At 40.3% G+C, this 26,570-nt stretch overlaps 2 protein-coding genes across 2 annotated transcripts; one reads left to right on the forward strand and one right to left on the reverse strand.

Moving 5' to 3' along the window:
• The first annotated feature begins 10,052 nt into the window (after positions 1 to 10,052).
• On the forward strand, positions 10,053 to 15,270 carry LOC139390997 (polycomb group RING finger protein 1). Its single transcript, XM_071138454.1, has 9 exons — positions 10,053 to 10,166; positions 11,105 to 11,210; positions 12,010 to 12,162; positions 12,410 to 12,481; positions 12,604 to 12,709; positions 13,758 to 13,803; positions 14,101 to 14,187; positions 14,444 to 14,524; positions 15,076 to 15,270. Exons 1-9 carry the CDS (start codon positions 10,080 to 10,082, stop codon positions 15,124 to 15,126), a joined length of 789 nt encoding a protein of 262 aa, XP_070994555.1. The 5' UTR covers positions 10,053 to 10,079; the 3' UTR covers positions 15,127 to 15,270.
• Positions 15,271 to 20,845: 5,575 nt separating this feature from the next.
• LOC139390810 (transcription factor LBX2-like) lies at positions 20,846 to 24,131 on the reverse strand. The gene is made up of 2 exons (XM_071138213.1): positions 23,462 to 24,131; positions 20,846 to 22,771 (listed from the first exon to the last, which is right to left on the reverse strand). Exons 1-2 carry the CDS (start codon positions 23,784 to 23,786, stop codon positions 22,329 to 22,331), a joined length of 768 nt encoding a protein of 255 aa, XP_070994314.1. The 5' UTR covers positions 23,787 to 24,131; the 3' UTR covers positions 20,846 to 22,328.
• Between the last annotated feature and the right edge of the window lie 2,439 nt (positions 24,132 to 26,570).

Below are 26,570 nucleotides of genomic sequence, written 5' to 3' on the forward strand. Positions count from 1 at the left end.
TTCTTTGTCATTTTGAGCCTGTAATCAAACCCACAAATGCTGGTGCTCCAGATACTCAACTAGTCTAAAGAAGGCCAGTTTTATTGCTTCTTTAATCAGAACAACAGTTTTCAGCTGTGCTAACATAACCACAATAGGGTTTTCTAATGATCAATTAGCCTTTTAAAATGACAAACTTGGATTAGCTAACACAACGTGCCATTGGAACACAGGATTGATGGTTGCTGATTGTCACGGATCCCTCCGGAACTTTCATTACGCACACCTGTCCCCTGTTCCCACTGATTAGTACTTGTATAAGTGTGCCCTTTGGTTTCCAGTGGGCTGTTGATTATTGTTACAATGTCCATTGGTGTGTGTGAGTACCTGTGCTGTGTGTTTTGGCTTTCGTGCCATTGTGCAGATGATTATGGGTCTCGTCCCGTGGGTTAATCATTGTGTGTTATTTATTCGAGGTACTCCTCGCTCTTTTCTTTTGGGTTTCTACCCTGTGTTTTGTTATGTGTTTGTTTAGTCTTCGTCCCCGTGCCTTTACACGGCACGCCATAATTTGGGCTTAATAAAAAACCTTATTACGCATTCCTGCGTCAGTCTCCCGATCCTTCATGCCAACGTAACATTGATAATGGGCCTCTGTAGATATTCCATTGAAAATCAGCTGTTTCCAGCTACAATAGTCATTTACAACATTAACAAGGTCTACACTGTATTTCTGATCAATTTGATGTTATTTTAATGGACAGAAAGCTATTTTATTTAAAAAACAAGGACATTTCTTTCTAAGTGACCCCAAACTTTTGAATGGTAGTGTAGATAAATGGCTACTACAAGTTCACACCTATTGACAGATATACATGTATGTGGTACACCCAAGTTCTTTAAGGTTTGTCTCTTAGAGTTTAAACAGAATTTGTTGGCATGGTTATTTTCCCAGTTCCATTTATTTCAATATAATGTCAAGTGATTAATTTGCCGTGCCATTGATTACAGTAGAACAAGCTAATCAATTCCAGTTTAGTGGCCACTTGGTAAATACTGGTGCGTGTGCAGTTTAAGGTACTAAAAAAGAAAAATATAAGTATTCTGAACACAAGTTTGACAGATGTAGTCATATGTAGAGTGTAATTCTTATGTTTGGGTCTTAAAAATATCACAACTTATTTCAGCATATTGATTATGAATTTGGACAATTAAAAACGGGTGTTTGGACACTGGGCAAAAAAAACAACTAAAATCCATGACAAGCAGCAGCAGTATCATTTTCAACTCATGTTTTAGTAATATGAATTCAATTAACAATTCAAATGTACCATTTATAACAGGATTCCACTTAATCCGGTAAAAACTACTGAATGAGCTCAAAAACATTCTATGATGAACTGATTTTGATTCATAAAATTGTGAAAATATGTTTGCCCTGCCTAGTAATTATTCTGTTCACTGAGGAATTGTTGGTGAACTCTGGGTACATGTAATAAATCAACTTATCAAGACCTGATTATGTGAGAGACAACCTACTCCCTCCATGTAAGGGAGGTAAGAGAGGCCCAGCAGAAGGTAAAGATGAGGAAGAGGGAAAATGAGACCGTGAGAGTTCTGGGGTTTGACAAATTACACACGAGCCAGAGAAATCAGAAAACAATGGCAAAGTGTTGCTGCGCTAGGTCCTCCACTACAGAGAAAACCAACACACACCAACACACAGCCGATAGGATTGTTGGAGGTTTTGATTTCTCATTACAAGTCCACTGGTTCCTAAGGACTCAGTGGCAGAAAGTTACTTACACTCATTCACGCTCTTACACACACACACACACACACACACACACACACACACACACACACACACACACACACACACACACTCATATACCTACCTTAAACTTTACAGAGATAGGGCTTGGATTATAATCAAATATGACCACTCAGTCCAGCTTGGTTGACGAATGAGCTAATAGGCTGTACCCACCAAGAGAGCATGATGCAAGTAGGCCTATGTATGTTTTAAGAGAATGTAGTAGGCAATGTGCTGGGGGTTTCCTGCTGGGGAGGCCTAAAGGGCATTGCACCACATCATCCATTCTGCACTTCAAAAACAGCCCTTGGAGCACTGCCCGGGGGCTTTCGCCATTAACTTGCCACTTGGCGGCCAACTGTAGGGAGCAGCAGAGACAAAAGCCATTGCCCATCCCTGCATGCTCTGATTGCTCCAAGAGTTCCAGGGCTAAAAATCTGTGTGCCCTGACTGGGACGGGATGAGGCCTCGGTTTGGCATGGCGGAGCGTAGATTCCCCTGCAGAATGTTTGGTTGTATTTGGCGCAGGCCATACAGAACTGGGTATTTATCAGTTCTGTGAATGCCAGTCAATTGATTCAGTGTGCAATGTTGGAGGCTTCTTTGCTGTTTTGTTGAAGACGTTGACATTCCACAGATTCAAATTTAAATCAAATATCAAATCGGGAGATGAGACCACACTCAAAGACGTGCAGCAGGCTATGTTCTAGTGCTATTTCAACATGTTTTCTCTTTCTGGTCCAATGCTCTACCATGTATTCCCAAACTTCCCAAACTTCCCAAACTACCACCAGGGGTACAACCAATGCAGTCGGGGGTACGCCAAATACGCCAAATTTTTTCCAACTCGATGCGCAGACATTTAGAAACAAAACACTCTTGCGCATACATTTAGAAACAAAACATGCCAAATTGAATAATAAGCCACAGGAGTTTTTTGAGCGAGAATTAAGACGACTTTCGAGTAGTAAAACATGCATAAAAGCAACAGATACCATTAATAAGAAGAGGCTAAAAGAGTCTTATATTGTGAGCTACCGAGTGGCTAGGACAGGCATGCCCCATACTATTGTGGAGGACAAAATTATTCATGTTGCTGCGGATATGGCTGGGACAATGCTGTGGGAAAGGCCAAAAAAATACAGACAATGTCTTCATCAAACAACACTGTTTTACGACACATCAGTGACCTGGCAGGAGATGTTTTGAAACAATTACTGCTTCGCATACAAGCCAGTGAATTCTATGCATTACAGCTGGATGAGTCAACAGACATGGCGGGCCTGGCACAGCTCCTGGTATATGTCCGTTACATTTATGGGGGTTTATTTTTTTATTTTACCTTTATCTAGGCAAGTCAGTTAAGAACACATTTTTATGTTCAATGACGGCCTAGGAACAGTGGGTTAACTGTCTTGTTCAGGGGTAGAATGGCAGATGTTTTACCTTGTCAGCTTGGGGATTTGATCTTGCAACCTTTCAGTTACTAGTCCAACACTCTAAATACTATGCTACCTGCTAACGCGTGTGCAAGCATTTGCTCCCGACACCACTTGGGTACATTGCAGCATCCACCAAGAGGCTCTTGCTGTCAAGGGAATGCCTGACAGCTTAAAATACATTTTGGACACTGCTGTGAAAATGGTTAACTTTCTCAAAGCAAGGCCCCTGAACACTTGTGTGTTTTCTGCACTATGAAATTATATGGGCACCGACCATGTAGCGCTTTTACAACATACGCTGGTTTTTAAGGGGCAAAGTATTGACAATTTATTTTTAAATTGAGAGACGAGCTTAAAGTTTTCTTTACTGTTCATAATTTTCACTTGTCTAACCGCTTGCATGATGATGAGTTTATCACACAACTGGCCTATCCGGGTGATTTATTCTCGCCTGAATGATCTGAATCTAGGATTACAGGGACTCTCCGTTACTATATTTAATGTGCGGGACAAAATTGAGGCTATGATTAATAGGTTCTTCTCTATTTGCATCAACAAGGACAACACACAGGTCTTTCCATCATTGCATGTTTTTTTGTGTGCAAATGAACTCAAGCTTACGGACAATGTCAAATGTAATACAGTGAAGCACCTGAGTGAGTTGGTTGCACAATTATGCAGGTACTTTCCCGATGACACAAACAACTGGATTCGTGATCCCTTTCATGCCCTGCCTCCAGTCCACTTACCAATATCTGAACAAAAGAGCCTCATCGAAATTGCAACAAGCGGTTCTGTGAAAATGTTATTTAATCAGAAGTCACTGCCAGATTTCTGGATTGGGCTGCGCTCAGAGTATCCTGCCTTGACAAATCGCGCTGTTAAGACACTGATGCCCTTTGCAACAACGTACCTATGTGAGAGTGGATTCTCGGCCCTCACTAGGATGAAAACTAAATATAGGTACAGACTAAGTATACAGTATATGTATACAGTATATGGTGTTTCATCTTTGGACATCTCCTACTTGCCTGGCAGGTGTTGGAATTAGATAAACCCATCATTTCAAATAAAAGTGCAGAGAAGTGAAGCGGATTTACAGACTGTCCAAGAAAAAAAGGGTCCCATTGTCCATTTCCTATGTGAGGTAATGATAATAAATGAAAGGCTTTTCTCTCCCTTTTTGACGTCTCTCGCTCTCTCTCCTCGCTGACGTGTTTTGCCATACTGCGATCTCCTGTGTCTCCGGGCCCTCAGGTTATTTGGATATGGCATGGAGTCAAAGCTCTGTCAATCAGATAAGCACTGACCTAGCAGGCCTCATAGATAAGACATTACACAGCAAGAGGAAACGGCAGACAGTGGGGACACAAGGCCGACTACAAAGGCTCAGTGAAGCGAGGCTGATCACGACGGCTCTTCAACCACATAGGGCTGCCAAGAATGAAGTATCGCTTGTCCCAATTTAAAATGACTGGATCAAATCTGGATCTGGTGGATACTTGTCTCTCTTTAAGCATCTGCCTTCAAAATCCCTCCCATTTTCAGGGTACAGAACCCAGTTTAAACCGGCATCTCCTCGTTTATGTGAGGAGCTGTAACTTAAAATGTTGGTGTAAATCATGTACTTATACCCAACAGATTGAATTAGGCCTACAGTTTTTGATCTTGCACCAAAAATAAGTTACATTTGAGTAGACAGGCTTACTCTAACCATAATGCCAATGGGGTGCAAGAGACACTGAATGCATATTTCCATTGGTGAATGTGTGCTAGTGTGCGACATTGAGAAATTACAAAAGGGTGAGACAAGGATGTGCTTTTGTTTAAGTCAACATTTGGGTGGTCCACAGATAGAAATGCACTGGGGGGGATTCCCCTACAAATTCTAAATAAACTTTGAAGAGTACCCAGAGCACTTTCCATCAGGAGTGACTCAAAAGTAAAACATTAATAAAGATATACTTTATAGATGCTGCTCCTCTGAAACGTCTCACAGCAAACTTATGCTCAGAGCAATCATACAACATAATTCACGACCCACTGGTAAACACACTGGTAAATATGGCACACACGACATGAAAGACAATATGGGGTTGTGATGTCTAAACATTCACCTAAGCGAAAATGGGTTAAATACTAAAGGACACAATAGTCATAGGTTCATAATTATGCAACAAGTAGAAGAAACAGTCTCTTCTGAATATAGCACACAGTGTAGCCAACCCTTGTGGATGAGTAGCCTATGCTCTATAACCATAGTGGTGATGTGAAAAACTATTTATATGGACAATTTTTACTTAAAATGTTGGCGTCGTCTAAGAATATTGAGTTGTATGCTTCCAGTGCCATCTACTGACAAGAGACGGGTAGCACAGAGCCTACCATTCAAGGCTATAGTCTGCCATAGCGGACACATTATAATACCCATAAAAACACAGAAATTGTTCCAATGGATTTTCCAACATTCCTTTTTCACATTGTGAATTTTACAACAAAAAAATGTAATAAAGTGTGTGTTTGCTGTAGGTTTACTTTGGCGTGACGTTTTGATAGACGCGTAATTCTCTCTCGGACAAGGTGAGTTTTATCAATGTAATTGCCTCAATTTACTCTCTAAAATTCGCAATGCTAATTATTGATAAAAGTTACCTTGTCTGAGTGAGATTTGCGCAGTTATCAAAACGTCACGCCACGGTAAGACTACACGAAACACAGACCTTATAATGAAGTCATTTTAAAATCCCAATGGAAAAATGAATGGTGGAAAAAGATTGGAACCATTTCCGTGTTTTATGACTCATACTGTGGTTCTCAATTCACAGGGAGTTTCTCCATTGGGCCTGACAGCTTTTCCAGCTGAGACACTCACTAACTATCACCTTAATTGGCTGCACCTGATGTACCTATCAAGGCTTCCTGGCATCACAGCACTTGGATATGGTTGTTGCTGCCACCTGAGGGATGGAATGTGGAAGTGTATCCTGGTGGAGCATGTTGACTAACTGTATGATAAGACTAAACCCCCCCCCCCCCTCCCCATAACACTATATAACACACATTTCTAACCAATACACTACTTATCATTTGATCTATAAATGTGTAGCACAATAAGATACATTTGTTTTTACCACTTCAACACATATTTTGGGGTTCCACCTCTATACAAGTCATTCCAATTAGACTGGTTTGGATTTCTCCCTATCAATAAAAAACAACATGGTGCAGAGCGTTCGACTTGGCGCCGCTAAAACCATTGACAACTGCGTGCCATTTTCAATATCATCACCTCTTGAAAAGCATAGTCAGAACTACACATTTCTGATTATTCCACATGTATCTCTATCATCAGAGTTATACAGCAAGTAACTGCATGTTTTTTATGATCAGTAAACATCAATTGATCATGTATTTTCATATATACGTAAGGGTAGTTATCCATTTGGCATGTAGCTAGCTTGCTAAGCAAACAAGGTGTAATTTAGCATGCTTCATCAGAATTTAGGCTTTTGGAAAGAGCTTGACATCGGCAAGTCTTCGTCCTGGTAAAGTTGTCAATCGGACTTCTGTCATCACAACAGATGGCAAAGCCATCCGTGTCTTTTCCTATGAGATGATGCACAAATACTTTTAAGACTTCATGGGGTTTTATTTGAATGCTACCACCTACCGGCATGGCATGCCCATAAACGTGACACCTGCCCTGTACCTAAGCCAAAGGAAGATACAGGTCTTCCCCAAGTTGGGTCGCACGGAGCGCCTGCTTCTTCTGATCTGAAGAAACACAAAGGCACATCACAAGTCCACTTCAGGTTACCTTCACCGACTCAACAGCACCACCCAACCTGAAACCACCCATGGATCAGCCAAAGCGCCTGCTTCCACCCTATTAAAAAATCTCAATGCAAGCCCATCAATGCAAGGCTCGGGATCCGAGCTCAGGCCCTGAGGCAAGGATATGCATATTCTTGGTACCATTTGAAAGGAAACACTTTGAAGTTTGTGGAAATGTGAAAGGAATGTAGGAGAATATAACACATTAGATCTGGTAAAAGATAATAAAAAGAAAAAAAAACTAATTCCTTTGTATTTTTCTGTACCATCATCTTTGAAATGCAAGGGAAAGGCCATAATGTATTATTCCAGCCCAGGTGCAATTTAGATGTTGGCCAATAGATGGCAGCAGTGTATGTGCAACGTTTTAGACTGATCCAATGAACCATTGTATTTCCGTTCAACATTTTCTATCAAGACTGCCCAAATGTGCCTAATTTGTTTAGTAATAACTTTTCATGTTCAAAATTGTGCACTCTCCTTAAACAATATCATGGTATTATTTCACTGTAATAGCTACTGTAAATTAGATAGTGCAGTTAGATTAACAAGAATTTAAGCTTTCTGCCAATATCTGATATGTCTATGTCCTGGGAAATGTTATTGATACTGCAACCTCATGCTAATCGCATGAGCTCAACCGTCCCGTGGAAAGGACACCAATCCCAAATAAGTTTTTTATTTTAAAAATTTTTTTAAATGAATTTTACCCCCTTTTTAATCCCCAATTTCGTAGTATCCAATTGTTTTTAGTAGTTACTATCTTTTCTCATCGCTACAACTCCCGTACGGGCTCGGGAGAGACGAAGGTCGAGAGTCATGCGTCCTCCGAAACATAACCCAAACAAGCCGCACTGCTTCTTAACACAGTGCTCATCCAACCCGGAAGCCAGCCGCACCAATGTGTCGGAGGAAACACCCCTAGCGCCCAGCCTGCCACAGGAGTCGCTAGTGCGCGATGAAACAAGGATATCCATACCGGCCAAACCCTCCCTAACCCGGACGCTAGGCCAATTGTGCATTGCCCCATGGCGGCCGGCTGCAACAGAGCCTGGGCTTGAACCCAGAGTCTCTGGTGGCACAGCTAGTACTGCGGTGGTCTGCAGTGCCTTAGACAACTGCGCCACTCTGGAGGCCTAAAAAAGTTATTTAAAGGGATACTGAGAGATTTCAAGATTTTGGTTGTTTCTCTACTTACCTAAAGTCAGACAAACTCATTCCATGGAGGGCCGAGTGACTGCAGGTTTTCGCTCCTCCCTTATAGACTGGTTAGCTGACAACTTTACAAAAACGATGAGCATGGTTCAATGGGGGCGTGACGTCCGTGTGCTGTTATGATTCAGGATCACAGAGAACGATAGAGGCCTCTAGTGGCCATAAGGCTGCATTACAAACTTATTGGCTGATCCTTCCTGGTGACCCTGTTGGAACCATGTCCAACTTGGTCATCAGGAGGGATCAGCCAATCGTGAAGAAGAAAATTGAATACTTTAAAATGGAGATAGCCTCAATGGCGCTTCCCATGCTGTAACAGATGCCATAATGGCACGGATACAATGATGAGGCCTCTTTCCAGCTCTATGTTCTTGATGGCCAGATAGCTAGCAACAATGACAAGAGGCTGCCATGTGAGGAATCGTTGGTGGCTCGTTTCAGCTAGTTTTATCTTGTTATTGATACCATGTCTTGTTTTGAGGTGTTTGACTGATCTCACGTCTATGCTAATATGGCTAAAATTAGTTAGCTAGTTAACCAACAACTGTAACGATGTATTTGAGAGACCATAAGTGCTCATTGTGCAAATGTATTTATGCTTTTGAATAACTATTGGAGACTAAATATAGTTTACATGTTATCAACAATCGAAGCCAACCCTGTCTGTTTTGCCCCATAGTTGTGCACACCAGTGGAGGCTGCTGAGGGGCGGACAGCTCATAATAATGTCTGGAACGGCGCAAATGTAATGGCATCAAACACATGGAAAACATGTGTTGGATGTATTTGATCCCATTCCACAAATTCCGCTCCAGCCATTACCACGAGGCCATCCACCCCAATTAAAGTGCCACCAATCTCCTGTGGCACACATGTCGGTTTTTGTTGCTAAACAACCAACCCGTCGATACTTGATTGATGAATTGAGGTCACTGATTAGTAAGAAACCCCCCTCACAAGGTTGTCTAGGTCTTAATTGAAAAGACAAAACAAAACCAGCAGACACTAGCGCCTTGTCCATGGAAGGAGTTTGACACCCTTGGGTTAGTTAGAATGTCTATTTCTCTGCTTTGAGATGAGCTGGCTACTGTTCCCGGGAGACTTCCAGTAATTGTGCTAAGCTAACAATATGCAGAATTCAACTGTCTCCAAACTACACGCAGAGACATGCAAATGGGATCCATGAGTTCGTCTGACTGGGCATTGGAGTTAGAGGTTTCGCTCACAGACAGAGTGACAGTGACAACAAAGGAGAAGCAGAGACAGAGCGACAGCAGAGATAAACAGCACAACAGGGAGGAAACAGAGTTTTTACATGTTGTATTTGGTTAAAAAGAGCTGTTAAAAATCATGTTTAGCCAATCATAGGTAGAGTAAAAGTTGAGGAACACTGCACTATAGTGTACTGTCTATGTTAATGCCCCGGGCTGAATCTTTGTCCCAGTCTGTCCCTGGACTTAATTAAGCACTTGTGTAATGAGTAGGATTCTGTGTTTTCCCAAGAAAAAAGTCGTTTTATTTGCATTTCCAATTAAAAGATATGTATGTTGTTTCTGGACTATCCACCATGCTGCCTGGTTGACAATATGTCCGAGCGGAGCAGATTACTGTTCGATTTTAGAAGGGCGCTCCTCCCTCACCGCTTTTGCCCTTTCTCGTCACGGGCCATAGACCGGTGCTCTGCAGCTCAGCATAATGGAAGCCGCCCAGTGGTAAACGGCCTGAGTGGGACATCTTCATTAATCCACCATCTTTGATGCTCTTCCACCCGGAAATAAGCAGCATTTTTAAAGATGGCGGAGCAAGGGCCAATGGCGATAGCTATGCGGCTAAGAAATCAACTCCAGTCCGTATATAAGCTCGACCCTTTACGAAATGAGGTAGGTACCAATTTAGTTTCGGACTCTATAGACGCGACAAGACCAGTAAGAATGGTTTAAGTTAATTAGAGCTGAATCTAGCTACATAACTACGACGAGGAAAAGCAGCAATGCGAGCGCTTCCTCCTGTCACCAAAGTGATGGAGAGAGAGCTGCCTACGTGTGCGCAGGCGTGTGTGGAAGAGTCTACCCGTGTTTTCTGGGCAGCTACTGCAAGGTCCTTCGTGCCAATGTCTACCGTTAACTCCCCGGTTTTTACACCTGTAACGGTCTACATTATTAGTTAAAAGACGCATTTGCGTTTTGGATAAATGGAAATGAGTTTATAGGTAGCTAGCTAATTATGTTTACTAGGCTAGCTAGCTTCTGGTAACGGACTTATCGAACCTTGCTTGTAAAATGACTAATATTTGTCTTACCTGTGTCCTTTATTTGTAATTCCATGTGTAGCGTACTGGGTTACTAGCGATAGCTTACAAATAAAGATGTATAGATTCTACACTGTTATTATTGACATTGTGTTAGTTTACGTTAGCATAATAGATACTCTGCTACAATGTTGCAGCCACCTGACACGCCAACCTGCCTGTGTGTGTGTGTGTGTGTGTGTGTATTGGTTACATACTACACACATTTTGCAGCTGTTATCGCAGGTCAAGCGAAATGCTTACGTTTCTCGCTCCAACAGTTCAGTAAGAACTAACAGTGCGAAACAAAACAAACAAATCCCCAAAGTGAGAAATATCAACCTAGTGGAAAAGAGCAATCATCATATTGTTATTCGAATGAACTCATCAGCCCGTCTTCTCTATAATGTAAACATTCTAGCTCGTTTTTGACAATAATGTAATACATTGTTGCTGCTCAGAAAATAATTCAAGAAAATGAACGTATACTTTCTACTCGAGATTTCAATAGCAATGTTATTATTGTTGAAGGAGGAAGTCAAGTTGAAGATCAAAGACCTGAACGAGCACATAGTGTGCTATCTCTGTGCTGGGTACTTCATCGATGCCACAACTATTACAGAGTGTCTGCATACATGTAAGTGGGCCCAGCCTGTGTTTTCAATGTTTTGGCTTCTTGCCCTCTGAGAAATGGGCAAACTGTTATAGACATTTGTATAAACCCTGGATTGCTGATGCCTTATTGGCACTCTCCAGAAGAAGTTGTCCTGCATAGGAATGAATGGAATTCTACAGTATTTACATTTAATTGTTTCAAGGACAATATTACATTTATTTAAAGGGATACTTGTGGATGTTATTTACTTCCCCAGAGTCCAATGAACTTGTGGATACCATTTTGATGTCTCTGTGTCCAGTATGAAGGAAGTTGGAGGTATTTTCGCAAGCCAATGCAACCTAGACTCAGCCATTGCGCTAAAGATACCCATAGACTTCCAGCCGTTACCGCAACTACTTCTAACATCGTTCATACTGGACCCTGAGACATACAAAAATCCCGAACTATCCCGTGAAGTATTTGTTGTTGTAGTGGGGACAGTAACATTAGAACTTTACAAAAAAATATACTGTAAGGTTGGCTCACGTAAGTATGGATTAAGGTGTCTGTCATAGAATAAATGTGGCAAAAATTAATGTAAACATTAACAAATGCATTTCTATAGAATCCAAAATATTTTTTACAATGGTGAGGGAGTGCCAAGATGGAGGTGCAGTGGCTTCATAACAGTGCCCAATGTCAGTGATCTAGTATATATATATATATATATCATTGGTCCTAGCCTACTTATTGCCTGTGAATGCATAGTTGTATAGTACATTTTAATGTTATTATTAAATAACATTAATGGCTAATGTCTCTTCTGCTTCTATTTCAGTCTGTAAAAGTTGTATTGTGAAATACCTCCAAACCAGCAAGTATTGTCCAATGTGCAACATAAAGATCCACGAAACACAGCCTTTATTGAACCTGAAATTGGATAGAGTGATGCAAGACATTGTCTACAAACTGGTTCCAGGACTTCAAGAAAGTAAGTAGGCTAATACTGGTTCTCATTTTTGTTACATAGTACTTTAGTATTGGTTTTGTTGTTACACAAGTCGAATAAAGAACAGTCGCTATTTATCCTGTGTACTTCGGAGAGAAAAGAGCTCTCCACTCCTAATTGGAACAGCGTTAGTTAAACTTCAGGAGGAAGCAGCATTGCATTGTTAGCCATTTAGCATGGGTTGATTTTTGTATGTGAACGTCCTTTATTTTCTGTTCTTTGTAAACAGGTGAGGACAAGCGAATTAAAGAATTCTATCAGTCGCGTGGGCTTGAGAGAGTTGTCCAACCCTCTGGAGAAGGTAACCCTTTACAGGGAAACCCCCCCCCCCCCCCGAATTTCACGTTTTGTGAATGTACAGCTTTTCCCCCAATGTCATGATATGTTATTCGTTTGAAATGGTACTGTGTGTGTCACCCCTAGACTCCATACCAGATGCTACAGGATTACCTTTCACCACCTTTGACCATTCCAAGGCCCACTTTTACAGATACGACGAGCAGGTCTCGCTTTGTCTAGAGAGGCAAAGGTAAGCTTTCGTGTTATGCCTTGACAAAACTATTCGCAGACCACTGGACTGTAAACAAATTATATTTCAAGTGGTGGATTATCGCTGTTAGACTTAAGTGTCGAAGTTCAGTCTTTTGGTTCTATATCCCCAATCAGTGTTTTTTTGTCAATTTTAAAAATACACAAAAGCCAACCATTTAAAAACATTGTTAACCAAGAATATATCCTAATGAAAAATAAATATCCTCTAAAAATCTAATTGGCTTTGCATGAAAATTGGTTCAGGTTGTCTTTCAATTGCATCTCTTTACTCTGCCCTTCTCCTCTGCCGGTCTGTCTCTCACTCTTGCTCACACACACAAACTTGCAGCATTGCATGAACTGGTACTGGCCTGTCCATGACAGGGAGAGAAGTATTCATATATTTTATTACATTTTGCTAGATTTATCTCCCTATAATCTCCCTAATAAAATAAAAAGAATTTACAGAAATGTACAGTCCACCAAGGAGGAGTATTTAGATAAAGTTATCTTGCTTCCTCTAATCTAATGTCTGGTCAAGTAGCCAGCTAAATGTTAAACTAGTGCAAATCACGCTAGCTGGTTGGCTACTGTACCAAGGATGGAGGCACAAACAAGTGGGAAAATGAAGTGACACTTAAACAGAGCATATTGACAAGCATAGCCATGGGATTTTGGGTGCACCCCCTGAAAAATGAGTTTAAAAAAAATAAAAATTCTCTCATAAAAGTAGTTCTCTGGGCCTTTACTAGTCTTGTATTAGCGGACCAATATAGCCATCTGTAGCACAGGTTTATTTAAAAAAAAATGATAAGCAGCAGAGGAGGGAGACATTGCGCAGGGATCCAATGTTCACTTTGTAGACTATTATTCTTCCTCCTTGCATAGCTCAATAAACATTGTCACTTCCATATCGGCAGTGGGCACTCCTAAAAGAAAATCCTTAGCCTACACATTGGTTGCATTCAGATGGGTTTCTATTACAAAATGCCACTTAAAATCCCTGTGTGTGTCATGCTTAATCATGTATTCTCTCATCCCTGCAGTTTATCTCTGCCTGGAAAAAAAGATAAGACCAAACTGACTCTTCAGGTGGGTAATGGACCTGCACCCTACCACCAGAGGTCTCTGTTGGTTTAATGTGTAGTGTTCTGTTTGGATTGAGATGAAAAACAAAGAGGTCTCCATAAACAATACTTCTGTTAAGTGTCAATTGCGGATGCAATTATGTTTAATTTGAGTGTGTCTGTCAGTCCTTACTAGAATTGCCCTCAAATGTTTTGGTATTTCTCTTTATTTACGTAATAATTTGGATTCATATGTGTGTTGAAGAGCAGAATCAGAGTTGTAGTAATGTTGTGGAAATGTTTCTCTGCCTCGTCTCTGCAGCAGAAGTTTGTGCGCTGCTCGGTCCGAGCCGAGGTGAGACACCTGCGTAAAGTGCTGTGTCATCGACTGAATGTGGAGAAGCACCAGGTCAGTCTACCCTCTAGCAAGACTACATTTTAAGCACATTTAAAAGGGCCATTTCAGCTCCATGTGCAGTGTGCACTTTTTGTAAACACTCAAACACAGGAACCACATCCTATGATTCCAAAAAAAAATATATATTTTAGCCTGTTAGAGAACTGAACAAAGTTGCAACATTAGATTATCTGAGTGCTTTGAATATACAGTTCACCCAGGACCAGTCATGTTTTGTCCTCTATGTGTGGTCTCCATTGCTCCACAGGTCCAGATGTTTTTCAATAATGAGTTCCTTCCAGATCACATGACCATGAAACGGCTGTGGCTCTCTCACTGGTTTGGCAAGGTACAGTGCTCTCAAGTTTAGCCAACAATTTTCATACTGAATTCCTTTACACTTGAACCAGCTTTTCCCATTTGGACAGTCGTTTAGAAAAAACCTACTGTGGGAGGAACAGGATTGTCTCAGATTTAATGAAATAATATTCCATATCAATTTTCTGTAGTGACTTCAAATTATGCAATATCTATGGCAATTTTACTCAAACGTTCTCTAGCACAATATGTTATTTTGTTACTTAGCAAACTGTAGGCACTATTCAATCAAGTAGTTTGTGTTTGCGGGATAAGAGAACAAATAATCTCACGTAATAATGACAAACATACAAGAGTGTATATTTAAATTATCATGCTGACACTTGATTCATTTCTCACTACACTTTCCGTAGTAAATCCAAATATGCTTAATCGCAATGCAATAACTTTTTTTTTTTACTTCCCTCAAATCTTGTCATCGGGTTATAATTGATTTGGGAGTTTCTTCAGAATTGTGTTTGTTTGATTTAATGTTTATGTGGGATTAATTTAGTCGTAATTAATTGGGTATTTTTATTCCAGGCTCAGCCGTTGGTCCTTCACTACACGATCAAGGACAAAAGGACAAGATAGGATTTTTTTCCCCCCTTTCTAATGACCTCAGCAGCTGTATATATTTTGTTTAATATATAGTATATTTTAATAGTGTTTGTGTACATATGTGTATTTTCCTCTTTGTATTTTCTTAAAAATAAATAGTGGAAAATAGTGGACAAATGTGCAGAGTTCTTTATGATCATTTCTGGATATTTGCACTGCACTTACAACAGAAGCCTTATTCAATTATGGGAAAACATCAAGCCAACATCAAAATGGAATGAAAGAATGGATGCAACCATCAATGAACCAAGCAGTAATATCTCAATTCATTTTGAAAAGCTACTAATCTTGGTAGTTATGTAAGATAAAACATAGCGTAATAGCATTGATGCTTTAGTAGTGAATATAATTTGAGGAGCAGAAGTATGTACACCGTGCTTTATAGGCCAGAAGATTAACTGTACAAAAATTGTAATCTACAGGGCATTTGGAAAGTATTCAGACCCCTTGACTTTTTCCACATTTTGTTACATTACAGCCTTATTCTAAAATGTATTCAATATTTTTTCCCCCCCATCAATCTACACACAACCCCATAATGACAAAGCAAAAACAGGTTTAGACATTTTTGCAAATGTATTCAAAATAACCTTATTTACAACTATTCAGACACGTTTCTTTGAGACTCAATTGAGTTCCGGTGCATCCTGTTTCCATTGATCATCCTTGATATGTTTCTACAACTTGGACTCCACCTGTGGTAAATTCAATTGATTGGACATGATTTGGAAAGGCACACACCTCTCTATATAAGGCCCCACAGTTGACAGTGCTTGTCAGTGCAAAAACCAAGCCATGAGGTTGAAGGAATTGTCTGAGGAGCTCCGAGACAGGATTGCGTCGAGGCACAGATCTGGGGAAGGGTACCAAAACATGTCTGCAGCATTCAACGTCCCCAAGAACACAGTGGCCTCCATCATTCTTCATTGGAAGTTTGGAACCACCAAGACTCTTCCTAGAGGTGAGCAATCGGCTGAGAAGGGCCTTGGTCAGGGAGGCGACCAAGAACCTGATGGTCACTCTGACAGAGCTCCAGAGTTCCTCTGTGGAGATAGTTGCCCCTCTAGAAGGTTCTCCTATCTCTAGCACACCACCAATAAGGCCTTTATGGTAGAGTGGCAAGACAGAAGCCACTCCTCAGTAAAAGGCACATGATAGCCCACTTGGAGCTTGCCAAAAAGGTACCTAAAAGACTCTCAGGCCATGACAAACAAGATTCTCTGGTCTGATGAAACCAACTCTGGCCTGAAGTTGAAGCGTCACGTCTGGAGGAAACCTGGCACCATCCCTATGATGAAGTATAGTTGTGGCATGCTGTGGGGATATTTTTCAGCGGCAGGGACTGGGTGACTAGTCAGGATGGAGGTAAAGATGAACGGAGCAAAGTACAGAGGGATCCTTGATGAAAACTTGCTCAGGACTTTAGACTGGGGAGAAGGTTCACATTCCAACAGGACAACAACCCTAAGCACACAGCCAAGACAATGTACGAGTGGTCTCGGAACAAGTTTCTGAATGTCCTTGAGTAGCCCAGTCAGAGCCAGACTTACAGACCTGGAAATAGCTGTGCAGCGACGCTCCCCATCCAACCTGACAGAGCTTGAGAGGATCTGCAGAGAAGATTGGGAGAAACTCTGCAAATACAGGTGTGCCAAGCTTGTAGTGTCATACCCAGGAAAACTTGAGGCTGCCAAATGTGCTTCAAATTGCTGAGTAAAGAGTCTGAATACTAATGTATTTAAATTAGTATTCAGGGAATTTATTTAAATTTTGAAATATTTCTAAAAACCTGTTTTTGCTTTGTCATTATGTGGTATTGTTGTGTGGGGGAGATTTTCAGCAATTCGAATAAGCCGTTAACGTAACAAAATGTGGAAAAAGTCAAGGGTTTTGAATACTTCCCGAATGCACTGTATAAGTTGATAACAAATACTGTTGAAGTTAACATACACCTAAGCCAAATACATTTAAACTCAGTTTCACAATTCCTGACATTTAATCAGAGTAAAAATTCCCTGTCTTAGGTCAGTTAGGATCACCACTTTATTTTAAGAATGTGAAATAATAGTAGAGAAGGATTTATTTCAGCCTTTATTTATTTCGTCACATTCCCAGTGGGTCAGCACACTCAATTAGTATTTGGTAGCATTGCCTTTAAATGATTTTACCTGGGTCAAACGTTTCGGGTAGCCTTCCACAAGCTTACCACAATAAGTTGGGTGAATTTTGGCCCATTCCGTCTGACAGAGCTGGTGTAACTGAGTCAGGTTTGTAGGCCTCCTTGCTCACACATGCTTTTTCAGTTCTGCCCACACATTTTCTATAGGATTGAGGTCAGGGCTTTGTGATGGCCACTCCAATACCTTGACTTTGTTCTCCTTAAGCCATTTTGCCAAAACTTTGGAAGTATGCTTGGGGTCATTGTCCATTTGGAAGACCCATTTGCGAAGAATCTTTAACTTCCTGACTGATGTCTTGAGATGTTGCTTCAATATATCCACATAATTTTCCTCCCTCATTATGCCATCTATATTGTGAAGTGCACCAGTCCCCCCTGCAGCAAAGCACCCCCACAACATGATGCTGCCACCCCCGTGCTTCACGGTTGGGATGGTGATTTTTCGCATTGCATGTCTCTCCCTTTTTCCTTCAAACATAACGATGATCATTATGGCCAAACAGTTCTATTTTTGTTTCATCAGACCAGAGGACATTTCTCCAAATAGTACGATCTTTGTCCCCATGTGCATTTGCAAACCGTAGTCTGGCTTTTTTTATGGCGGTTTTGGAGCAGTGGCATCTTCCTTGCTGAGTGGCCTTTCATGTTATGACGATATAGGACTTGTTTTACTGTGGATATAGATACTTTTTTTAACCTTTATTCTCCAGCATCTTCACAAGGTCCTTTGCTGTTGTTCTGGGATTGATTTGCGTACTATTGTTTGTACAGATGAACGTGGTACCTTCAGGCCTTTGGAAATTGCTCCCAAGGATGAACCAGACTTGGAGGTCTACGATTGTTTTTCTGAAGACTTGGCTGATTTCTTTTGATTTCCCCATGATGTCAAGCAAAGAGGCATTGAGTTTGAAGGTAGGCCTTGAAATACATCCACAGGTACACCTCCAATTTACTCAAATTGTCAATTAGCCTATCATAAGCTTCTAAAGCTATGACATAATTTTCTGGAGTTTTCCAAGCTGTTTAAAGGCACAGTGAACTTAGTGTATGTAAACTTCTGACCCACTGGAATTGTGATTAAGTGAAATAATCTCTAAACAATTGTTGCAAAATTTACTTGTCATGCATAAAGTAGATGTCCTAACCGACTTGCCTAAACTATAGTTTAACAAGAAATTTGTGAAGTCTTAATGACTCCAACCTAAGTTTGTGTAAACTTCCGATTCAACTGTAAGTTTAATTGAGTTCAGTGGGCCAAGTCTGGAATGATCAAATGGGTGTATTGCAAAACTAACACTAAAGAACTCTAAATTCTTGTAAATCGTGTTCTTGGATGCACCTATACCGTACTTCATGCAGTGTGATACTTTGATGGCCTAGCTGTACATACCTCTTGATGCAATTTTTTTTTAGGCCCTTCGCGGTTTTTGCTGATAAGTTTTGTTTGGATAGGAACAGTTAATGAACAAAATCTGTAATAGCCATGCCAGCATTGGGTATCAGTGCTAACTCAGCCCATCCTGAGTTAAAGCAGTAATGCACTGTACTCAAAGCCATAACCAAATCTCCTATTAGATAGCTTTTTGTTTTAATGATTGTCAGTGAGACTTTTATGCCTGATGTTCTTCCTTCATAGAGAGCAATAGTAATGGTGTCTTTTTGTAGGCACTAACCGGCCTTTGACCGGCCTGGCTCATTGGTCAAAGCCTATGGGGACATTGTTTTGGGGGGGGGGGGGGGGGGGGGGGGGTGAACAGTGAAAATGTGGTCTGTAGTAAACACAAGCTTAGATCTTGTTTTCCTCTGAGAATCGTCATCTAAAGTAAATTTGAATTTTCAAACATTTATGTACTCAAAACAAGCTAAAAGACAAAAGGCTTCATAATTCATAAAGGTCATGTTTAACTGACTGATATCTCATGGAACAAAACATGAGATCTCCTAAGCCTGCGTTAACCTCAGGCCTTATTTTTGGCATTTATCCCAAAACCCCATTCTTTCCCCATTTAATTTCCCCCATAGGAATGGCTGAACAAACCAGAGGTAACTCCTTTCCAGTTTTTAGGACAAGCTGTTGTGCTCTATTGCAAGTGATATCATCCCACTAAGCAACACTAGGTGGCAGACTTGATTCATTCATTACTATTAGGTTGACAGGCAATCTTTGAGGGACATTATTAGTGGAGCTATGGTGTTGCTTGACTACAGAATAATTTTGAATGATTTACCTTTTGCCGTCTGACTCAACAATCATACAGGGAGATATGTGCCATTGAGAGTCTCAATGTTATTCAGTCATGCCCTGTGTTGACACCATATTCCATGTCATCTTTTGTAGCACAGTATATTTGGGCTTTAAACCAACTGATGGGTATCTGCATTATAACAAAGGGCATCTTTTCATGTAATAACTAAGACTGCATGTTAAGAAATACATATCCAGTAGTACAGTATGCTAAAGAAATGACCAGTTATTTACTTGAATTATGGGGGGAAAATGCTAATGATACAATGTTTGTTTTTTGGATTCACCAAAGCATACACCATTTGGTATCACAGTTACCACTTGTGTCGAATTCTTAAAGTTAAAAGTAATTTAAGTAAAAAATATAGTGTTAGCAATCTCCACGTAAATAACATAAAGCACCACCTCAACCAATATCAACAAATACATAGCCTACTACATAAATTGTGCATCTGTGAATAAATTTTAACCATCAAGCGCATTGGTGTTGGTGCCAAAGTCATCATGGGCCGTGGGATGGTAATCTCCCTTACTTGCATTGGATTTTAAAGCCTAAAAAAACTCAAATGTGGCTAAACCACCTCCGTTTAATTACAATTTTAGATCACTCATTTGTTACTCTCCATTAGTGTTTATTTGCAAATCCTTGAAATTGTGCATGCCACAACCAGGTAAAACAGTTGTAAGCTTAAGTACTTTAACAGTGTACCTCTACTGTAATTACTGTACCTACCAATGTAACAACTATGTTAATACATAGGTATTAGAGGCACAATGTAAAGTGCCCTTGACCAGTTGAGCACAAAATAGCCTGTTCATCATACTAGTAATAAGTATTGCTATGGTTATTTAATATTAGTATTATTGAAAAGCTTGATACAGACACAGGTTTGATTTTAAATAAAAGGATTAATGAAATATCACACCTGAGCATTGTAACAGACTTTGTCTCAAGAAACACTGCATAACCTTATACTATTTCGTTTGAGAGAATATTACATTGCAGAATTCCCAGCGGCCCGCTCGTGTTACTATTTTTGTGTATGAAAAACGTCAAATGAAAGTCGTTGATTTAACGTGGGTAGACAAATGTAATGTTGTGATAACATGCTCTATATTCATAATTTTCTAAACGAATACTTGGTTTTATTGGCCACATACACACGTATGTAAACTTATGAATTTGTATTAAAGCTTATCCAACATTGTTTATGTAGACCGCAAAATACTTTTCCCTTCAAAATAAGAGGAAACATTTGAGGCAAGCAGTGGATCAGATGCCTTACATCGTTGTGGGTCACACTTCTTTACCCAAGCCGAGAAAAAAACTATTGGCCTCTCTGTCCAGTTCTGGCAGAGCCGCTCCACAATGCACCTATAAAAATCGAGTTGACTTTTCAACCCCAATGATTCCAAGCGATTACACCAATTGTGCGCACTGGCGTTCCGTCTTCTCCCTGTCTGAAGAAGCCCCCTTCATCTGGTTACAAGTGTTACATATGGACCGAAAGTTATTCAAGCAGACTGCAGTTGGAACAACAAGGATGCAGGGGAGAAAGACAACAACCCTCCTATTTCCACTGCCTCCTATTGAGATGTATTCATTAGGACCCCCATGCTAATCAATTGCTATTCATGGACGTTTTTCTAAATTGCTATTCAGAGGCGCAGATGCGTCCCATTATTGCTGCCGGCTCAGTGAAAACTTTATGTACGGTGAGACGGGTTAACCTAATCAATCATGTTGACTAGTTTGTGTTAGACGATTCAGAAACCATATGGCAGTGGAGTGCTCGCAACCTTTTTTTACGCAGCCCCTGGTCCTTACCATCTTGTGACAACTGCTAAGGGAGTAAAAATGAAGAACTTGTTTAACTGCCGCTAATTGAGCCACTTCACGCCCAACGACCAGTAGAGTAGGCCTTCTGTCAACAGAAGGATATTCATAGATCCAAATCCGGTGTAATGGGCCTAACCAATACTTTGATGTTACCAGAAGTAAAACAATATTGCGTTCTAGATAAATGTTCATGATACTGTTGCCTTATTGTATTATCTCACAAATTGTAGGTTAAACCGATCCACATCGAGACACATAACACGAAATACCATACCCTTTATTTACATAATGCTGGTTAAATAGAATGGTACAATAAAATTAGGCATATGATGTTTTGTTATTGAATTTATATACAGCCTAATTTATGCATGTAAAAAAATTGGCGATATGTCTGCAACTGGATAATGATAATGGCTTTTTACATGACTGCTATTGGCATTTTTTTTAAAAATTAAATATAGCCTACATCAAGATCGATACATATCCTAGACACCAATTTTAATCTAGCCCATTTAGTTTTTTTTCCAGTTCTGGGCATTTTGTAGAAGACGTGGGCCTAACCTTGGGCACATTCGAGTTTTTGGTTGATATGTCCTTTAGCAGCTGAATGTGGATGAAAAGTTAAATAATTCCCCGCCCCACCCCCAGCGTTAAATGTACATACACATTTTGCAGTCATGATCCTGTACCAAAACACTAAGTATTTTTCATATCCAATTAAAATAAAGACGTAGGCTATTCCTCAAATAATTTGGTGAAATTGAAACCGAAGACTTTACAGTCCTATTAATAAATTAAAATGGAGAAGAGGAGAAAGTAAACTTTCCTTTTTTTAGTTTCACTTCTCCCGCCGTCAATATCCGTGCAAAAGTTAAAAATGCCCTTTCTTAAAACATGGGCCGGGCCTACTGTCAATCGTCCACCTCAATCTCTTCGTCCTCCTCTGAGAATTCGTCTGTGGTTTGATCTCTGGATGAAGAGGGGGACTGTGGAAATGCTCGGTGTCCTTGTGACGACGGGGAGATGCTTCCTTGCTGGTCGTCAATGTCTTCTTCCATGGTGACTAGCTTTTGCAGGGTTTGTGGTGGTATTTTCTTGAGCGACTCCACGTCCGCTTTCATCTCTTCCAAGTCTCTCTTGAGCTTGGCCCGTCTGTTCTGAAACCAGGTGATGACCTGAGCGTTGGTTAGCCCCAGTTGCTGAGCTATCTGGTCTCGGTCGGCCGGGGACAGGTATTTCTGGTACAAAAAGCGCTTCTCGAGTTCATATATCTGATGGTTGGTGAAAGCTGTCCGGGACTTTCTCCTCTTTTTTGAGGTCTGCCTCTGTCCAAAGGCGTTCACATGCTCACGACCTTTAGGGAACCAAAATACAGTCACTCTCCAAAACAATATCAGAACAACATGTCTACAAACGCCCTCAAGTGTGCCATGATTAGCAGCTTTGTTATTGAGGCTTTTTTTAAAGGGTTACAGATGCAAACTATTTTTGTGAATGGCCAATTGTGGTGATGGGTATGGTTTGGTAATAACTTGTGGGCAGCATTCCATAGAGCCATACGAAATTAATGACATTTATGTTTTACATTGCCCATGCATCATTAGGATTAACATGGCTGTCAATATCAGGATCTAAATAAAAAATAATTATACTAAATCAAACAGCCTATAAAATGTTGCAACTTAATGATACACCAGGAAGCACAATAGCAAATGTCGGTTTAGAGGCCTGCTTTGCCACCCAAATAAATCGCAGGTTTCCTTATACTGGTGTTTAGTATCTAACAAATAAACTAAAATGGTGAAATAATAGCCAAGGATAGATTACATCGCACAGGCATGATTGTTTGGGGAATTTAGGCTTAGCAATGGCTTGAGACATAGCCTATTGCAATGCCTTTAAAAAACACAAGTTTGACAACAGTTCACACAACCAATAGGATATCAACAATAGCTATTGGAGATTATGCATATTTGGTTAATAAAATCACTAACTTAATCTGTACATGTAAATATTAAAACGTCATGTCTATTGAAATCCTTACCTTCAGCTGCTTGTATAACGCTGACTTCCAGACCTTTAAATGTTTTGCTGGCTAGTTCCTCCAGAGCGCATAACGGCGAAGAAGGAGTGGTAATACCGTTCCTTGCTGCGTTTGAGCCGGACACTTTTTCAATAACTCTCGGTGGACAGAGATTAGCAACTGATTTCTTCACCGAGGGTTTGTTTAGAATATCCTCGATACTGAACGGCGTCAGTGGCTTGTTGGAGTTGGCCGGGGGTGGAAGCTGGTCCAAAGGACCCCGTCTCCTCTCCTCGCTGCTGGACTGCAACACGGAGCCTGCTTTCATGTCTTTACTGGAGGTCATCGGCAGTCCAATGGAATTACTGCTGACAAAGGCTGGTTATTTCATTCAAATGCTAGTTTAAACGTCCACGAGTGTTTCCTTCGATTCGCGTCTTCTTCACAACCCACTTTTTTTTATCACTTTCAGTCGAATCTTGCAACTTCACTTGTCTGAAATGTTTTCTCCAAAATAACCATGCTTCGGGCGTAGGCTGCAGTTTCACAGGCAACCGAATTGTATTCCCTTCCAGAGAGAGACAGTTCCTCTGCGAAGTTCCATGAAGATCTTTAGAAAGTATAACGGGTAGTGGCTGGGGGCGATTCCTGTGAGGAATAAGCTGTCTCAAGGAACAAGAAAAAGCAAGCAACTGCTAACTAGTTATTGTTGATTGGGCGAAGTTCAATTAGAGAAACACTACACTACTTGCTGACCCGCTGCTGCGTCTTAAAGGGCCAGACCAAAATAACTAATTGGACGCGGGAATAGGAGGAGTGTCGCCCCAGCGTTGAAGATGTTTGAGGAGAGGGTGATGGCTTGAAATGTTTATGCATCTGCCCCCCCCCCCCCCTCCCCTCCCCTCCCCCTTCCCACAGGCAACATGTTCCCAGTGTATTTCTCTGGGAAGGGAGTTGATGCTCATTAAACAATGCCACACGCATTCTTGTGAATAATGGTATATTTTTATAGTACACAGCACGTCTAATTGACCATTTAAAAAAGGCTGAAGTATTGCAACCATTTGTAGCTTAATCATAAAAAATTATACGAGATTTGAAAGCACTTATGATTCGGAGACAAACGGGTTTAATGTAAGTGCAAGTAACCACAAGTTTGACCAGGGTACATTAAACTCTGCTCACTGCATAATTAGCCTAATTTAGACCCCCCCCCCCCCCCCCCCCCCCTGCAGATAATCAAGCAATATAGTAAGTAGGCCTAACCCAAATACACCCAAATACAGTAATATGCCATTTTGTGATGTGACAAATGTGCATTATTATTAGGCTACAAATGTGTTATTATTATGTTTTGAGTGCATTGTCTTATTAACAAACTGTTTTCTAGAATTGTACAAAAGTAAGGCTGCAGTATAATTAACATTCCATGTTAGCATGCTCATTAAGTTTCAAGCACAAAGCATAGACGTGTTATCCTTCCTGTCGTGAGGTTTTAGGCTTTATACGTTTTGGATCTTTTGGGAGAGGAACGGCTTCAAGAAAAACCTTAACCTTTAACCTTTTTTCGCCCATCAGTTATCGGTGATTATTATTTGTAAGTAGTTATACTACTATCTATTCTAGCCGTATAGGAGTCTAATGAGACAACCTGGGGATGATTAGGAGATAAATAGTGAATTTTAGGACAGTGTCGAATTACACTATAATGCGCCATAAAATGTAATAGAATAGCATGCTGATAAATATGACGCGTGACAATACTTTGATCTGTTGAGCTCGCAGGTAAAGAGACGCTACACAGAAGAGTTGTCACGCTCTCATTCTCTCTCCTTCGTTAATGATGTGAATAGAAATTCTGATGATGCAAGGACTATACCATGTAAGAGGGTAGATCATAGAATGAAAAGGGGTAAGTTCGACAGCAACGAGGAGCAGGTAGGTTGTGTGTTGTTTATCCATTGAGCAGAATGACTTCAGAATTTTACACTAACAAGTATGGCAGACCTAGAATATGCATGCGTTAATAGTTCGTTACCTATTTTTCAAATAGGTTTAACGATAATCTTCGAAATTTGTTTTATGCAGCCTATAGCCTATACTATTCATCTGAAGTATGATGTTGTATGCTAATAGTTTCAATAATAGCCTATTGCAATTACAAATAAGTAATGTGTTTAACAGGAATTGTGTCTTTATGCGTAGGGCTATAGTGAAATGTTATTTGTATTTTCGTTTATTAAAATAAAATATATTGAGAAAATGTGTATTATATTTTTAAATAAACTTTCATTATTTATGGCGCACACAGACTATCCAAAAATGTAGCATTTTAGCCTGTTAATTCCAAAAAGGGACACATTTTGCATGAAAGGACAATATCCCCATATGAATATACAATGCTTTTCCCAATTTATTTTTTTCTAATAAAAATAAATTCCACTGGCATGTTTACAAACTGTTGGAGAATTATTATTATGGTATTTTATTCAGCACATTAACACCGTGCTCTCTGCAGCGTGATAGACAGATTTACAAACCAGAGGTGGCAATTCTGAACTTATTCCCACATCCCTCACGGCGCGTGTCAACAAAATCAATTATTATCCATTTCAAATCCGAAGTATATTGATAATGGCCAATGTCGCTGTTATTTAGTAGTTTTATAAATCATCGATTGAAATGGTAAATTCATTTCTTACATGAACCATTAACAGTGAATCGAGCCTTTGCAGAAACATCGTACTGTTCGTGCTATCACCATATGGTGACATTCGTGTGGGGACGAAACCAGGCCAAATAACATTAGAGTTATACAACTGCACGAGATTCTATTAGCTTAGGTGGAAACCCGCCGTCTTGCGTGTCATTCAGCAATATTGTTAGGGATGTGTTCTTGTTAAACAAGGGATACTTCATTTGAAGGGCTCAATTGAATCCAACCAACATTATAAAATTGCAGAGTGGTTTTAGCTGCAAATATCATGAGATACAGACCCCCCCCCCCCCCCCCTCCCCCCACCTGCGTTAATTTAGGCCTTCGTTAATTTTCCTCGTTCAAAAACACATAATCAGTAGGCCTATCACACTAACAATGTGTTGCTTCATCTCCTTATTTGAAGGATATAGC

The sequence above is a fragment of the Oncorhynchus clarkii genome, chromosome 31, assembly GCF_045791955.1.
Source record: "Oncorhynchus clarkii lewisi isolate Uvic-CL-2024 chromosome 31, UVic_Ocla_1.0, whole genome shotgun sequence".
NCBI classification, from domain to species: domain Eukaryota; kingdom Metazoa; phylum Chordata; class Actinopteri; order Salmoniformes; family Salmonidae; genus Oncorhynchus; species Oncorhynchus clarkii.